At 41.1% G+C, this 18471-nt stretch overlaps 1 protein-coding gene across 11 annotated transcripts in view; it reads right to left on the reverse strand.

Moving 5' to 3' along the window:
• sh3tc2 (SH3 domain and tetratricopeptide repeats 2) overlaps positions 1 to 18471 on the reverse strand; it is a 75068-nt gene that overhangs the window by 14169 nt on the left and 42428 nt on the right. For 8 of the 11 annotated variants that reach the window (XR_010002801.1, XR_010002802.1, XM_008104676.3 and 5 more), the window contains exons 3-9: positions 11394 to 11498; positions 9265 to 9392; positions 8110 to 8215; positions 6939 to 7082; positions 6252 to 6447; positions 5161 to 5234; positions 3167 to 3362 (exon numbers count right to left, since the gene is read on the reverse strand). Coding sequence is in view for 9 of the 11 variants with exons in the window: in XM_008104676.3 (XP_008102883.2) it covers positions 3167 to 3362; positions 5161 to 5234; positions 6252 to 6447; positions 6939 to 7082; positions 8110 to 8215; positions 9265 to 9392; positions 11394 to 11498 (949 nt within the window). In the remaining 2 variants the exon portion in view is untranslated. The remainder of the gene's footprint in view (positions 1 to 3166; positions 3363 to 5160; positions 5235 to 6251; positions 6448 to 6938; positions 7083 to 8109; positions 8216 to 9264; positions 9393 to 11393; positions 11499 to 18471) is intronic. The other 3 variants (XM_062970446.1, XM_062970445.1, XM_062970444.1) reach the window with 2 other exon arrangements.

The following is an 18471-nucleotide window of genomic DNA, read 5'->3' on the forward strand; positions in this document are numbered from 1 at the left end:
CTGAACACCTAAAGAAGGCAGCAGTGACATCTTGTGGAGAACATTATTTCACACATACATGCATATCTTAAAAGATTTTTTTTCATTAAAATACATAATTATCACCTCTAGCCATCAGGAGAGGTGGGTTATAAATAAAATGTTTATTATTATTATTATTATTATTATTATTATTATTATTAGGAATACTTCCCAGAACAAATATAAAACTGCCTTGGGTGGTTTAATTCATCTTCTCGTCAATCCCCTGTATTAACACTGTTCTCATTTGACATAACATAAAATCACAATATCTATACTGTGGAAAGATTATAGAAAGTTCAACATAAAGGAATGGTTTCAAAGTAGAAGGCAGAATAAATTAAATGAGAAGTAACCATCAGGCAGTTAAAGATAACTTCTATCTTTCTTGCAGAGATATGCAAGAAATATCTCTATTAATAGAGATACAAAAACCATTCACAGCATTTTCCAATTCTAAATGAGAAGCATTTAGCATCCATAAGAGTTTTTCAGTGTGAGAATGAGACAAGGAGAGCTTTGATTTCCAATCCAGTTTAAGTCATTTGTACCAAACTGTGTTTTCCCTTTCTCATCTCTCACACCCCCAACATAAAGGAATTCTAAAGCAAAGCAATCCCAGGAGATTGTTATTCAATCTCCCCCTTTTCCCCACACTTTCACAATACATGTTCCAGTTTGTCAATAACCTTTTTGAATGGTAGGGCCCATAACAGGACATAGTATTCCAGGGGACAATCTCACCAAAGGAAAATAGAATGAATGCCTACAGCCCAGATTGGCATTTGGGGTGGTGGTAGTGTTTATTTTGTTCTTTAATATTGCAGCATACTTGACTCATGTTTAGCTTGTGACCAACCAAAGTCCTAAATCCTTTTCACTGGCACTGCTATTAAAGACAGGTGTAACTCAGCTTAATTTTTTGCATTTGATTCTTCCTGCCCAAATGTGCTATCGTACAGATATCCCTGTTGATATTCATTCAGGCCACTTCTACAATGCCTATATCCCAGGTTCTGATCCCAGATCATCTGATTCAAACTGGATTATATGAGTCTCCGCTGCCAGATAATCTGGGATAAGAAACTAATCTGGGATCAGATCCTGGGATATAGGGGCAGTGTGGGAGGAACCTTAATCTCTTATGGTAATTTTGAATTCTGAAGTTTTCTAAGGTTTTAACTAACCTTCCCATACTGGAGTCATATGAAAATTTAATTAATATGCCTTCTATTCCATCATCAAAAATATTATAAAGTTATTTTTAAAAATCAGGTTAAGGACAGAACCTATGACACCTCACTACCATGGTCACTTGTCTTTAAAATGACAAGGAACCACTGATGAAGAATGATATCATGGACCTTGTCAAAAGCCTAACTGAAATCTATATATATTCAGCCTTATCACCTAAACTTTTATCTGCATCTGAAAAGGAGAAGGAGAAGAGAAAAGAGGAGGAGATAAGATTCATTTAGCTGGAGTTGAGAAATTCATGCTGTCCTTTTTGGAATCTCATATGACAACTCAATAAAGTTAACACTCAACTTCACCTTTTCCTTTCAGGAGAGAAGAAATGCTAAAAACCAGTTTTTAAAGGAGAAACAGCATTCCCTCTGCAGCTTTAACCAGCTCAATTTCAGAGCAAAAGCAGCCAGCATTGAGGGACCAACTCTAATTCCACAAATTAGCCACAAATGCTAAAGATGTACTGAAAAAGACATCCTAAAGCTAAGACCACTTGGCAGACTCTCTGGTCAGAAAATAAATTGACTGAATGGACTTTACTGTAGGAACCAGCTTTTAAAACTGTCTATCCCACTTGAAATACAACATCATATTTTTTTCCACTCAGAGCTTGCAAAGCTTACACATAAAGACTGTTGCAGTTATACAATACTATCTTCGTGGTACTTTTTGCTTTCCCCTGTTGCTTAAACAGGCATGCTATCAGCATGCTATCAGCAAATGATGACTTAAAAGCACTTTGCAGCACAGTGTCTAATACCATGCCATGGATAACCTTAATCACATCACAAGCCATTTATTTCTAGCTCTTCTTTTAAAAGCTTGGGACATCTCTAAACTATATTATGCATTTTCAGCTATAAGAGCATCCATGAGGAATTTTTCTAGTAGTCAGTCTAAGGACATTATTCCACCTTAACTTTTCGTGCATGGAGGCCATCACATAATGCAAAGCAATTTCTGGTGGATGTCTTTGAGAATACATTTTGCCAGCATACAAAGATGGTAAGAAGACTCCATTTTTAGGAGCCAAGTGTTCCCTGACTCCTGGTTGAAGAAAGCAGCAGGAAGCGGGAGAAAAACAGAAGAAGACGGGAAAATGTCATGGGATGTCTGGCCATCCTCAAAGACGGACCTTGCCAAGGTAAGGGTCCCCACTCTTCAGGAAGCTTTCCCCCGTTTTCCTCGTTTCTTCCCATCCGTGGGATAATGTTATAACTTCAGCTATACTTACTCTTGAGAATTGTTGTAAACATTAACCCGAAGCCACATGGAGTCACCTGAAACAGCCCTACATGGGTAGAGGTTCTACTAAAATGCTGCTACTTCCTCTAGGAAATTCTCAACACAGCTCTGAATAGGCACAGAATGCTTAAATGGGAGACTACTGAGACCACAAAGAAAAACAGTGAAACTAAAGTCCCCTACACCCAAGTCCAGGTTTAAATTGTGTGCCAGGAAACAAGATGCAAAGCTGAGAAGGGGAAATGAAAATGTGACTGATTAAGTTAAAAAGTAAATCACTTTTCACTGTGCATTGCCCAGGATGCTCAGTTTCTTCAAGCACTTGATAACTCTCAGTGATTTTCACAGATAAGGATGGATTCCCAAGCCATATTGTGGCTGGGAAGGAAGAAGGAATACCAGCATATCTCAATTCAATAAACATGTAGTGAAGTCAAAATAAATCATTACTACATTACTGCGTTTTTTATAATATGCTTTAAGATGTTTCCTTAAACCAAGAGAAAAAAGAAGAACCAGTAACTTCTTCCTGCATCCTACCCACATCCCCAAACTGAATTTCTATGAATACAATGAATTCCAACACTGCTGCGATCTCAATTTATACACTACCCTATCCTCATCTTGGATGGGTACAGTGCATCACACTTACATTGAATCATAAGCCTCGGGATTCACACACTTGCTTTGAACAAAGCCTATTGTTCCAGTAGACGTTGATTTTCCTATAAACCACTGAAGGCCTGGAATGAGAAAGCCAACGACCTCTATGATGTCTCCTTTGTAGAAGCTCAGTTCATCCCATCCTTTCCCTTTGTGATCCTCTGTAGCCGTACACTTCCCTTGGCCTAAAGAAAAAAATACAGCAAAACAGCCCTCACTTCAGCACCATGAACAACTGAACCATTCTTTCCTGGAGACACAGTGGCCAGTGACAGGGAGGGGCATGCTTATGATCTGAGGATGAAAACAAGGTCCCTTTGTGTCACATAACATTTTTGTTTTGGGGCTTTATCTGAAACCACAGCTCATCTTTCTTAATAGCAAGCAGCAGGTCGGATGAGTTACCCGCCCTCCCAAAATCCCTCTGAGAAGTTTCTTCTTTTATTGTGCGACTGCACTGTTCTTTTCTGGCATTCTGTCACCATTTTCTCCATTTTCTTCATAACAAGGTTCCAGTCAATTGGGGATTATATGGTAAATGTGATGGCGTGATGACATTGTGTAGCTAATCAGACTTCAATATATGCTGATGCCACTGAAAGCAAATGAAGTCAATTCAGAGTGACACTAAGTAAGGCTATCAGCACTGATCGAATGGATTACTGAAGCCAATAAAAATGTCAGGAAAAAAGGCAGCATATACTGTCAGGCTTTTCATGTCAGGAGTGACTTGAGAAACTGCAAGTCGCTTCTGGTCTGAGAGGACTGTCAGGTTACTCATCACTTCCCAAATAATTATTGAAATATTTATGACTCCCCTTTCCCCCCTTTAATTCACTCAAAACAGCAAGCAATAAAGCAGCAAAGGTAATGTTGACATTAGTTCCAGAAATTTCAAATATACACTATGAAAAATATGGGTTCAAATCAGCAGACATTTGGGACATCTTTCTCAGCATCTTTATAAATTTGGCAAGTCTTCAATTTTCTTGAAATCAGGATACATATATGTGTAGTTTTCCTAATGGTTCAATTTTTAGTTTAAACACTACAAAAAGAGATGTAGATTCCATATTATGCAACTCCAAGGCATTCTACAAAATATGTTTCCTTTTTCAATAAGACATTTAAAAATGTAAGAATCATATTGTACAACTTTTACAAACTAAACCCCCATTTTCAGCAGAAATAAAACAAATAGAAGTGGCATGTGGTGATGGACATTGCATTATGATGGAGATAATCAACTATGCTGAGTTTGTTCCCAAAAATTGAAGTATTTTAGATGGCTTGGGGGTCCTACAAGGAGTTGAAAAGAGGCCGGGGGATCACATTTAGTCTAATCACTGGATCCTGCCCTCTTGGCTGTTGGGAATTGTGGGAGTTGTAGTCCAAAACACCAGCTGAGCCTCTGTTGTTGCTGTTCCAAATGGGATTCTCTCCCACCCCTTTTCTCTCCCTCTCCCTCTCAGCTGTTAGGAATTGTGGGAACTGAAGTACCAAAAAGCACCGAGAGGGATGGTGGGTGGGGCCAAATGTCTGCAGTGTGGAGACCTCTCCATTGAAAAATAGGCAAGGCAGCGAGTGCACTAAATAGTATGATTGTAAGGTAGAGAAAAACTCCTTTTTATTACGGAATGGAGTTAGACTGAACTATCTTCTTCTGAACATTTCTGAACACTTCCCAGTGTAATCTGATGAAGTCCCTAGATGAAGAGGTATAAAAATGCCTCTCCCTAAGGACCATCTTCATCATCTCTGGCAGTAAAGTATGAAGCAGAGGGCAACAGTCCCTCTCAGCCTACAGGAAAGGTCTTTGAGGGCCATCTACATTCCATAGAAAGTGGGTTATCCATACATGAAATGAAAACAGGAAAAACGTTCTGGACCTGACTTTGTCTTAAGCAAGCTGAGCTTGAGCTCCTGCCAAGACACACACACACACACACACATACTGATATGCCTTAATAACAATGAACTCACCAATCTGTAAAAAATCAGCTTCACTGATTTGATTGGAGATTCCACAACTCACTGGGTAGTTCTTCAGAAACCACCTGCAAAAGTGAACAGTGGTGAAATACTTCATTTTTTTTTCAGAGGCCAGTTTGCTTTGAAGTCTGAGAAAAATAGGTTTTTAGCTTTGTTCACTGTTGCCAAAGTTTCATGACACACATGGAATCCAAAGCAACAAGGTGTGTGAAAATATCAAATTAGCACAAATGCCCTTTTAAAGTAGAATTACACAACTGAGATAATGGAGATAAATGCAAAAGGTGGGTAAAAATATACACAAATTAAAAGCTTCCCAGAAACATTTGGCTTGCTACTATTTGAGGCAGATGGGCCTCTTTCACACTACACAGTTATTGTGCTATGGTTCTACTTTAACTGCCATGACTTCCTCTTATGAAAATGCTGAATTTGAAGTCTGGTCAGTACTATAATAGAGGATGGAAAAGACCTGTACTAGAAACAGCTACCAGTACAAATAGACAATTTTAATTTAGATAAACTGTCAAAACTGGCATGAGGCAGTTACCTATGAAAAGAATGTTAGTCTGGCTGGGCAAGACCATTTGTACATTCTTTATGACAATTTAGAGAAAAAGAATATGTTATCAATGGACAAAGACACAATGGCTTTTTGTACAGATTGTCACAGATGAATCTAGAACACTACAGGAATGATTTTCATGCAGGAATACTACAGTGCCTGATGGGGAAAATCTTGTTTCCATGCTATGGTTGCATGTTTGAGATGAAGAGCTAGAAACTTAGTACCAAAAATCCCAGCAAAATTCTTATGTATAAAAGCAAAGTCCAAAATTGCCCACCTAAGAACACAGTTGCTGAAGGTTCTGGGCATGATAGCCTGAGGTGCAGGAAGAAAACAAATTTATAATAAAATAATGTTTACAATTCCAAAAGGGGTGAGTTGTAAGTTAAAGTGAGCAGCAGAGATAAGAAAAGTACCCTGTTTTTATTCTCTGGGTAGGCGTTAGCTTTGACCATGTTCATGATAACTCAATGCATTAGTTCCATCTGAACATTAACACAGCTAGTCTACTTACTGGTAAAAGGGGTGGCCCAATGGCTCTATGGCAGTGACAGGCACCAAGCCCTTCTGCTCAGTTGACAGAGATGTCCCTTCCCATTTTGTTTCATGACCAACATCTTTCACATGGACAACCTCATTTTTTTCAAGCTTTAGGTCTTCCTCCTCTTCTTCTACCTGGACACTGAATGTTGCCCTGGCAAAGAAGTTTCCTATGCAGAAAAAGAGAAGGAGAAAGGGAGTGGGGAAACAACAGCCATGGTTCTTAATCCTTCCAACGTCATGGGAACATCCTTCTGACATTCCGTAACCTGGGGCCCTCCAGTTATTCTACACCACAGTTCCTATAATCCCAATCACTGTCCATGCTAAAGGAACTGATGGCAATAGTAATCCAAAACATGGAGGTTACCAAGATTCTGAATGCTGGCATCCTCTACAAATATACTTCTGGATGCTGTGTGACTTAAACTTGTAAAATTGCTCATCATTAGCTGGATTGGCTAGGATTGACAGGAGCATCAGCCTGAATGGACTGTTCCAATCAAATAACCTCCTTGTACTATAACTGTGTATTCCTGTGTGGCAGAAAAACAAGCTATGTGGCTCTTTCCAACCCTACAGTTCTATGATGTTTTAAACCATTTCAAATGGTTCCACAACTTATCATTAAAAGGATAACTGGGAAAGAAGCTGGACTTACCTTCCTGGAGCAAAAGACCCAGATACATGGTGGTCATGAGGTCTTCATCTACAGTCACAGTGATCTCAGTATCCTCCACCAAAGCACAGTTCAGCCAGTAATCTGGAGTGAAGAGAAGATGCTCCAAGCTGCAACCCACATAGCCTAATTCACCACATCAAAGGAAGAAGGCAAACATATAATACGATACTCACATGGTGGGAGATAAACATTTGACCCAAAAGGCCAGCAATTCCAAAGGGCTGCATCATGCCCTTTGGGTTGAAACTAAATATGCTTTATTACTCAGATATAAAGATTCCAACGTAGATAACCATAAAAGCTCCACAAGTACAATAAAATCATAAGCTTGAAAGCAACCAAATTTTCCTCTAATAAAGGTCTGTCATTGATCTAATTAATCAACTAACCAAGAAATTAATTTCACTTTCAGTGTCATAGGGCTGTTTCCTTGCACCCATTATCTTGAGCGATTTCTCTGTTCAAGCTTCCTATAGATTAAGTCCTCTGATACTCAGTCTCTTTTTCTCTCTTTTCCTTGTATCATGTCTTTGAGCACAAAAAACGTAGCATATCTGCTGTACTGGCTCTTGACTTTCAGCCTGCTAAACTAGGTGTTAAAAGGAAAACCAAAGAAAAAGACAGAAAGAAGTACCATGACACTCACATCACATTCCTGCCTTAAAGAATGGTTTATTTATTGTTCATTAATTTTTATTTTATTGTGATCATTTTTTCTACACAGGAATCATATTGCTTAAACTATAGTTCTACCTTTCCCCAATATGGTGCCCAAAGATGTTAACAATATAAATTAAAACAAATCAGAAACCCAATAAAACAACAATAATATTAATTTAAAATGATTAAATAAACTATCACATTAAAATGCACTAATTTGAAACCATTTAAAAGCATTTAAGTCATAAATAACAATAAAATATAGCACCCTGCTTTTAAAGCAACAACCTTTTCAATCAACCAACTAATGGCCAAAATTCTATTTAAACAGAAAACTTTTTGCCAGGAGGCAGAAACAGAACTGAGAAGGGACAAGCCTATCCTTCTTAAGAGGGAGGTCATATTTTCTTCCTCTTTCCTTTTCCTTCAGTCACCACCCACCACTTGTCCTTCTGGAATGCCAATCACCCTTCAGTTTTATGTGACCTACCAAGAGCTAGGTATGTTGAAAACTTCCAAATTTCTTCTACAGTCCTGAAGGAGAGTAGAAAACAGTTTTCCTGGGCCTGGATGCACACCAGCCTAGCTGACAGCTCCTATGAAACAAAGAAAAAATTATAAGTTCCAGGTGTTCAGCAGAAAACTATGAAAACCATACTTGTCTTGGCACATTGAGTTATGAATGATTATTGTATGTCATAATCTTGTTTTTCTTGATTCTTGATATTTGGAACCTGAATTTTAGGCCTCAACTTTATGTCCATGGTTATGGCCTACAGCAGTGACAATGCAACCTAGTCTATCCCTACCTGATGGAAAAGTAATGTTTCATTGCCAGAAGGGGCCTGGCAGCAAAACAACTAGTCTTCTTCCAAAATACTTTGTTTCATTCCATAAAAAAGGAGAAAGGGAAAGAGAGAAAACAGAAAGAATGTGGCGGCACCCTTGAGTCAGTTTTTTAAAAGAAATATTAGTGTGAACTTTCGAAGATATAAACTTCCTTCTTCAATCCCCCTTCATCCTAAATTTCCTATAGGTCAAGGCTGTGAACTTGTGCACCTCACTGCAGCATACTGGCAATTAATTCAGCATTACCCAAGTACCACTGAGACTGGTAATCACAGTTTCACCAACCCACTTAAAAGAAAATATATCCTCTCTAGGAATAGTCTAGATCCTTCAGGGTCACTCTGTGATAACTTCCAGTAGAAGTCATTCACTTCAATAGGGTTGACTATTATCTACAGTTTCCTGTTTCCATTGTAAGTTCAGAAACATATCCCTCATGGATATGGGGGTCAAAAGTAATAACAGAAGATGACAACACATACATAGTTAGTTTATGTAGACCTACCCAAGAATTCAGAAAGGGCCACAGTCCAGTGGTAGACCACATGCTATAAATGCACAATTACAAACACCAATGGCTAGGTTCAGTCCTTGATGTTTCTAATTAAAAGAATCTGAGACTTCAGATGTGAGAAGTGCCTCTGCTTGACATATTCAAGAACCATTGCTGGTCAAAGTGAATACTATTGGGCAAGAAAACCAGTGTTCTGACTGGATATAAGGTATGTTTTCTAATTCGTTTGCTCGGATTATAATGAAATGGGGTGCTACAAAAGATAAATAATAGCAGCTTTACCTTGAAAAGAGCACAGACATCTTTATCGTCATTTTCCAGGGCCCACAGCTTCTTTCTTGCGGCTTCTTGTAGCTGGGGATTGAGGCCTTGTCCAGAGCGACTCTTGACAGTAAATGAGAGGGGGATCTCTTCAAAGTTCAAAAAAGAAAGAGAAATAGACCATTAAAGAAAAGTTCATGCTATGTCTTGAGAAGGGATGTACCAACTTTTTCATTTTCAATGGGCACAGCCAGACTTAGTTGAGGAAAAAGAGAAGGAGCTATTAGCACAGCGACACATGGTGAGGAGATTGCTGGATGTGGCTCACCCTCCTTGTCCCGAGGTTCCTATGTAAAATGGGTGGGGAAGGAGCACGTTACAGAGTGACACTTCCAGTAACCTCTGTTAGGATTTCTTTTCCCCAAATTGCCATTAAAGGCGTAAAAACAGTGGTTGCAGTTAGGAATGAGACAGGAATTCACTTTCTTTCTTCTGAATGGACTGGCCCTACCTAATTCAATGTAACTGTGAGATTTAGTGACAATTATTAAGATGATAGCTCTAAAATGGTCATTGTGTAGGACATTCTGTCATAATGAAAGGTACAGAATTATGGTTCAGGCATCTTCGAATTGCTAGATATCATGCCTTAGAATTAAAAATTATATTTTTGAGAAAAACTTTGTGTCTTAAATGGCAAAGATTTGCAGGAAAACAGTGAGTGAATTTAGAGTCCAAACATGACAAAGTGGCTTCAAAATGCTTCAAGGGAAGTCAGTACTTACGTGGGAATATCTACCACTTTCAACATCTGACTTTTTTCAGAACATGCATGCACTAAGAGTGGAAACAGTATGGGAAGTACTACATCATTACAACTTAAACTACTTGCATGATTTCTACCTCAGGTAAGAGGCAAAGGAACAGTTTTGTGAAATGCATGTTAAGACCCAGGAGAAGCAACATGACAGATCCATATATATATGACAAAGCTCTTCTTTGCATCCCCTGAAGTAAACTATAAAGGCACCAACATTCATATGACTTCCTTTTTTTTTACTCCAACCTCTCTCAATGATTGTGATCAATTAAAAGAAATTAATGTTTAAATTGGCTGCTTCACCCTTAAGAGTCACTGATAGTGATCTCTCCTCCTACTTCCAAAACAATCCTGATAGCTTTTTATATGTTCCTCCCACCACCACCAATATTCAGAAACACTATTTATAAGGATGCATTAGGCCTTTTCAGCACAGATTTGCTCAGTTATTGTTGTGTAAGACCTTTCATTGTGGCTAAATTCATTGGACATTCTCACCAGGGAACTGGTGGTAATTTGAGAATGCATTTGAGACCAATGACGTTATCACATGGGGAATTCCCTCTCCCCCAATGCCATTTTGCCAGCCTCTGTGGTGAAACGGCATAATGCTTCGTGGCAGAGACATTTCCCCCATCACATGGGGGAAGTAGTGCCAAAGTGGTGAAGGCTCCCGTGTCACGAGGGAGGCATTGTATGACATTTCCACTCTAGTTGTGGGCGGGGTCTCCATTGAAAGTTCAACAATGGTGTGTGATAGGCAACATGCCCATCAATCGCTGCACTGGTGGGGAAGTGTCCTAGGATGCTAAAAAAAGTCCTGTGTTATGAGGTCATTCAAGAACATGTTGTCATGCTATATCAAGTCATAGGTTTCCCTTTATACCTAAACAGCTTTAATTTATAAATTTGGAAAGATATTGGATGGTGTAGGATAGTAGCACATACGCTGTTCATTGGTATCTTCTGCATAAACACATGGAATTAGACTCTGTTTCCCTTTGATGCCTTTCTTTTTTCATCTTAGGGCCCTTTCACACAGCCATATAACCCAGAATATCAAGGCAGATAATCCATGATATCTGCTTTGAACTGGATTATCTGAGTTCACACTGCCATATAATCCAGTTCAATGTGGATTTTATACTGCTGTGTGGAAGGGACCTTAATGAATCTTTCATACTACTGATAACAACACAATGCAATTTACTTGAGTGATCATTATATCTTCCAGGGAAATTATGTGTCTGTCTGTCTGTCTTTCTGTCTGTCTGTCTTTCTTATTTACAAGTGTTAAAAAATACAAAACAGCAATTAGACAAAAACTTACCATTTGGAAACCCTTCCCCTACAGCCAATGACACGGATTCAGTTTCCAGAATTCCCTCTCCTATCTGTGCAGGCTGACTTCCTGGATCCAGTTCCCTGGGATTACCTGAGAAGTCACCATGCAGGCAGAAGGACCACTGTCAACTTTTTTTTCTTAAGAGGAAGTAAAACAAGGGTGTAATGGAAGGGAACAGAGATATATATATAAGGAATTGCCAAATACCCGTCAGTCCAGTTGGACAATCAAGTCCAGAGATTCCATATTGGAATGGTAACATTTATCCAAGAGTTCAAACAGAAGTCTTTTCCACCATAAGGATTTGGTGATGGGCATCGAACACAGAACCTTATACATCCAACAACATCTTGCTGGTAGCAGTGGGACTATGCCCTTGTCAAAGTACAGAAGCAATGGACTCTTACCTATCCCCGGTGAGGCAGCTGTAGCAGACAGCAGAAATAAGTTGACACAGAAGAGTAGCAAAATTATATTTATTTTAGGTTGTTTTTTTATTATTGCTAGGAAGGATGCTTGTGGGACATTCCGTCCCCAAATCAACTATCATGATTTGTGTGGCTTTGACTATGAATCTTGATTTGTACAGGTTGAGAGAAGGGGAAGGCACCATTTGGTACTCCAACACGGAAATATTTGGGGGTGGGGGAGTCCCAACCCTTTCAAAAGGCCCACTGCTTCCCTTGCTTCTTATTACTGATTGCCAGCTTTGTCTTAAATTTGTTTTCCAGCAAATTTATACATTTGTTGAATAGTAAAACATTTTACAAAGGATCCAGGGCACTTCAAGGAGGTAAAGTTGGTTCTCGCAGAAGCAGAGGCAGCAGGAGGACATTTTTGCTCCATGGTTTCAGGTAGGATTTGGCTAAGATTTGGCTAAGATTTTAAACTGAGTGTGGGCTTGGCTCCTGTGGTCAAAGTCTAACTGTTGTGTGACTGTTGTGTTGAAAGAGAGCCAGGTACTTAAGTTGATTGACAGCAGGCATTGTCCCCTGTTAATTGAGTTTCTGGGAAAGCTTTATTTGCCAGTGTGAGTTTCTGCCAGAGCCTGATCCCAGAAGGGCAGTTGGCACCTTTACTAACTATCCTTTGCAGTACATACAGGAAACAAAGCAACATAAACAAATACACAAAGAGGTGGTTTGTTGCAATCTGCACATAAAGTGCGTGCATATTACTTAACTGTACAAAGATCCCACTTGGCCACCACGCTCACCAAGAGATGCAACAAAAGCAAAACATTCCCATCACGTGCACCAGCTGTGGCATGTTCCGCTTTTTCACACAAAAACTAGACAACTACATCTGCTCCAAATGCAAACAGATGACTCTGATGGAGCAGAGGATCCAACAGCTCGAGCACCGTATTAAGACCCTTAAGGACATTCAGGCACTCAAGCTCTTCTTGGACACTGCACAACACGCTGCTGTAGATCTGCAGCCTGCATCACACCAACACCACCAAGACCATGATCAGGAACCTTATGGGGAGATCAACTCAAAGGTAGACAACCCTCAGGCTTGGAAGGAGGTCACCCATAGAAGGAGACGCAGGACCAGGCAGCCTCCGCAGAACTCCTCTGCTCAGCTGCATTTACACAACAGATTTGAAATTCTTACATCATTAACATACAATCAGGAAACACATCTTGTGAAGGACCACAGTTTCTTAGATACCACTCAGTGGACCACCCTGGATCAATGCGCAGGGGATAGCCCTGAGGGGGACAGTGCATCACCACAGTCACACTTATGTAATCATGCAAATGCTCCATCCCCAATCATAGACCAGGAGCAACAGGAACATCCTTGGGAGAGTAATGGGCTCTCAGATGTATCTCAATGGATTGTCATTGATGAATGCACTGGGGATGTTGAGGAGGAGGACAACACTTTACACCTACATGATTCACTTCAACAGGAACACTCTTCAGGGGACATACACACTGTCTTGCACAAAAGGGACCCTGTCAATCCTCAAAGGAAACAGGTCTTGGTAGTAGGTGACTCCCTCCTTAGAGGAACGGAAGCCATCATTTCCAGACCGGATGGGATGGCTCGAGAAACATGCTGCCTCCCGGGGGCAAAAATACACCATATCACTCAGAGGCTCAGCAGGCTCCTAAAGCCCCATCACCCTCCCCACCTTATGTTGATTCATGTAGGTACCAATGACACCGCTAGGCATACTTTTCAAAAGATCACAAATGATTTTCGAGCTCTGGGAACAAAGCTAAAACTGTATAATGTACATGTGATCTTTTCATCCCTCCTCCCCGTTGTAGGACACGGCTCTACAAGGGCGGGAAAAATAGTACAGGTCAATAACTGGCTCAGAAAATGGTGTCAAGAGGAGCATTTTGGCTTCCTTGACCATGGTCTACTCTTCCAAGAGGATGGACTACTGGCAAGCGATGGGGTGCATCTCACACAAGTAGGAAAACATCTTTTTGCACACAGACTCACAAACCTCATCAGGCGCACTTTAAACTAGATCCACTGGGGGAGGGGAACAACAGCCTGGCGAACACTATATTACCCACGACCACAGGGAACCGCCAAAAGGCTAAACGGAGGGCTGCACAAACACAGCAAGGATCAAGTACAGAGAGCACAATAATCCCAAATAAACAGCTCAAGGGGAGGTCACAGGGGCTTACATGTCTTTACACTAATGCTCAGAGCATGGGAAATAAGCAAGATGAACTCCAACTCCTAGCACAGCACCACACATACGATGTCATAGGCATCACTGAAACCTGGTGGGATGACTCCCATCACTGGAATTTAACCATTGAGGGCTATAGCCTCTTTCACAGAAATAGAACAAAGGGGAGAGGAGGGGGAGTAGCTTTATATGTCAAAAACAGTTACGTTGCAGAAGAAATGCAAGACTGTAATCCAGGAAACCAGCTTGAAAGCATCTGGATGAGAATCAAGGGAACCGGGACTCAAAAAGACCTTGTCGTGGGTGTCTACTACAGACCTCCGAGTCAGGATGAAGGACTTGATGAAGCCTTCTGTCAACAGCTGACCAAACAGGCACAAAGAAGAGATATAGTAGTCATGGGCGATTTCAATTATCCCGATATCTGCTGGAAAACAAACTCAGCCAAGAGTACAAAGTCCAACAAATTCCTCACTTGCCTTGCAGATAATTTTATGGTCCAGAAGGTAGAAGAGGCAACAAGAGGATCAGCAACTCTTGATCTAATCTTAACAAATGTGGAAGACCTGATCAATACAGTTGAAGTGGTTGGATCCTTAGGGGCAAGTGACCATGTGTTCCTGCAGTTTGCAATACAAAGGAATGCTGAAACTAAGACAAGTCAAACACGCATTCTGGACTTTAAGAGAGCTGACTTCCAAAAAATGAAGGAATTACTGAGCGGCATTCCATGGACGCCGATATTATAAAACAAGGGAGTTAAGGATGGATGGGAGTTTTTCAAAAGTGAAATACTCAAGGCGCAAATGCAAACAGTGCCAACAAAGAAGAAAAATAAGACAAGTGCAAAGAAGCCAGAATGGATGTCCAAAGAACTTCTAACTGAGCTAAAGCTCAAACGTGACATGCACAAGAAGTGGAAAAGGGGAGAAATCACCAAAGAAGAATTCAAACGTATAGCCAACACCTGTAGGGAAAAGGTTCGCAAGGCTAAAGCGCAAAATGAGCTCAGGCTTGCCAGGGACATAAAAAACAACAAAAAGGGCTTTTTTGCTTACGTTGGTAGAAAAAGGAAGAAAAAGGAGGCGATAGGGCCATTGCAAGGAGAAGATGGGGTGATGGCGACAGGGGACAGGGAAAAGGCAGAACTACTTAATGCCTTCTTTGCCTCGGTCTTCTCACAAAAAGAAAGCCATCTTCAACCTCAGCAACATGGAATGGACGAAGGATTGGGGGAAATCCAACCCCAAATAGGGAAACAAGTTGTCCAGGAACACCTGGCCACTCTAAACGAATTCAAGTCCCCAGGGCCAGATCAGCTACATCCAAGAGTACTGAAGGAACTAGCGGAAGTTATTTCAGAACCACTGGCAATTATCTTCGGGAGTTCTTGGAGAACAGGAGAAGTCCCAGCAGATTGGAGGAGGGCGAATGTGGTCCCTATCTTCAAGAAGGGAAAAAAGAACGACCCAAACAATTACCGTCCGGTCAGCCTCACATCAATACCAGGCAAAATTCTGGAAAAGATCATTAAGGAAGTGGTCTGCGAACACTTAGAAACAAATGCGGTCATTGCTAATAGTGAACACGGATTTACCAAAGGCAAGTCATGCCAGACTAATCTGATCTCTTTTTTCGATAGAGTTACAAGTTGGGTCGATACAGGGAATGCTGTGGATGTAGCGTACCTGGATTTCAGTAAGGCCTTCGACAAAGTCCCCCACGACCTTCTGGCAAACAAACTAGTAAAATGTGGGCTAGACAAAACTACGGTTAGGTGGATCTGTAATTGGCTAAGCGAACGAACCCAAAGGGTGCTCACCAATGCGTCGTCTTCATCATGGAAAGAAGTGACGAGTGCCGCAGGGCTCTGTCCTGGGCCCGGTTCTGTTCAATATCTTTATTAACGACTTAGACGAAGGGTTAGAAGGCACGATCATCAAGTTTGCAGACGACACAAAACTGGGAGGGATAGCTGACACTCCAGAAGACAGGAGCAGAATTCAAAACGATCTTGACAGACTAGAGAGATGGGCCGAAACTAACAAAATGAAGTTCAACAGGGACAAATGCAAGATGCTTCACTTCGGCAGAAAAAATGAAAATCAAAGATACAGAATGGGGGACGCCTGGCTTGACAGCAGTGTGTGCGAAAAAGACCTTGGAGTCCTTGTGGACAACAAGTTAAACATGAGCCAACAATGTGATGCGGCTGCTAAAAAAGCCAATGGGATTCTGGCCTGCATCAATAGGGGAATAGCGTCTAGATCCAGGGAAGTTATCCTCCCCCTCTATTCTGCCTTGGTCAGACCACACCTGGAATACTGTGTCCAATTTTGGGCACCACAGTTGAAGGGAGATGTTGACAAGCTGGAAAGTGTCCAGAGGAGGGCGACTAAAATGATTAAGGGTCTGGAGAACAAGCCCTATGAGGAGTGGCTTAAAGAGCTGGGCATGTTTAGCCTGCAGAAGAGAAGGCTGAGAGGAGACATGATAGCCATGTACAAATACGTGAAGGGAAGTCATAGGGAGGAGGGAGCAAGCTTGTTTTCTGCTGCCCTGCAGACTAGGACACGGAACAATGGCTTCAAACTACAGGAAAGGAGATTCCACCTGAACATCAGGAAGAACTTCCTCACTGTGAGAGCTGTTCGACAGTGGAACTCTCTCCCCGGGGCCGTGGTGGAGGCTCCTTCTTTGGAGGCTTTTAAGCAGAGGCTGGATGGCCATCTGTCGGGGGTGCTTTGAATGCGATTTCCTGCTTCTTGGCAGGGGGTTGGACTGGATGGCCCATGTGGTCTCTTCCAACTCTACTATTCTATGATTCTATGATTCTATGATTCTATGAAAGAGACAATGTTAACGTAGTCTCCCAGAATATTTTTTAAAATATTACAAACCTCTGGTAGTTGTTCAGTAGAGGTAAGGATGCTGGTACCTTACCTGCTGTTACATTTATGAAGTTAAATAAAATACTGTTTTATCCAGACTTTCAAACACCTAAAAGGATAATTTAAAGTGGTCTGCCAAGAACAGGAAGAGTGAGATATACAGAAAGTAACAAATACATATACCTCACAACCTCTGAGGATGTGGGCAAAACATCAGGAGAGAATACTTCTGGAATATGGCCATACAGCCTGGAAAACACACAACAACCCAACAAATAATTTGTTTGTCTTAGATAAACATTAGGAATTATGAGCACCCCAGTCCCACAAAATCTAGAGATTCTCCACTCCAGGCTAGTGTGCGGTTTGAAGTTCAGAAAACCACTAGATTTCACACAAATCTCTGGCTGGAATGAAACAGAGCTATGTGTAAAATGCTGCAGGACTGCCACATCCAGAAACAGGCAGATTTGTCCATAATGAGTCATAAGGTTTTGGAACAAACTCTCTATGGTTAGTTGTCACTAATGTACTTCCTTGTTAAAATGAAGGAGGCATCCTAAATTCTATTTATTTAGACAATCATTTCCTTCTTAAGTAAGGAATACTCAGAGCTGATTTTGGTCCCTTCCACAAAGTCATATAACCCAGAATATCAAGGCAGAAAACCCCACAATATCTGCTTTGAACTGAGTTATCTGAGTCCACACTGCCATATATCCCAGTTCAAAGCAGAAAAGTTGGTATTTTATTCAGTTGTGTGGAAGGGGCCTTAGCCAGTTCTTTCCCCTGAAATGTAGCCTACAACACCTGATATATCTTGGTGGTCTCCCATTTAAGTACAAACCAGGGCTAACCCTTCTTAGTTTCCAATCTCAGGGAGGATCTTGGGGCCACCCTTCCACATATAACACAGACTATTAATGCAGAATAACCCACAATATCTGCTTTTAACTGGAATATTTGAGTCCACACTGCCATATATCCCAGTTCAAAGCAGATAATGTGAGATTTTATTAAGCTGTATAGAAAGGACCTTGGTGGTGATTTTGGATTTATTTGTTTTGGCTACTGAACTTTTTATTTTTAGCCTTTCCCTTCCCTGTTGATTTTAATGTATTATTATATCATCTCTGGTAAGCTGCCTTAGGCAATGGGTGGATACGTTGGTGTTAATGTTTTCAAGAAATAAAGCCAACTTAACTCAGAAGTCCGGGAGCCCCGGTGGCAAAGTGCGTTAAAGCACTGAGCTGGAGACCGAAAGGTCCCAGGTTCAAGCCCCGGGAGCGGCGTGAGCAGCCGCTGTTAGCTCCAGCTCCTGCCAACCTAGCAGTTCGAAAACATGCCAATGTGAGTAGATCAATAGGTACCGCTCCGGCGGGAAGGTAATGGCGTTCCATGCAGTCATGCCAGCCACATGACCTTGGAGGTGTCTACGGACAGCGCCGGCTCTTCGGCTTAGAAATGGAGATGAGCACCAACCCCCAGAGTCAGACATGACTGG

Source organism: Anolis carolinensis, chromosome 2 (genome assembly GCF_035594765.1).
Source record: "Anolis carolinensis isolate JA03-04 chromosome 2, rAnoCar3.1.pri, whole genome shotgun sequence".
In the NCBI taxonomy this organism is placed as follows: Eukaryota; Metazoa; Chordata; class Lepidosauria; order Squamata; family Dactyloidae; genus Anolis; species Anolis carolinensis.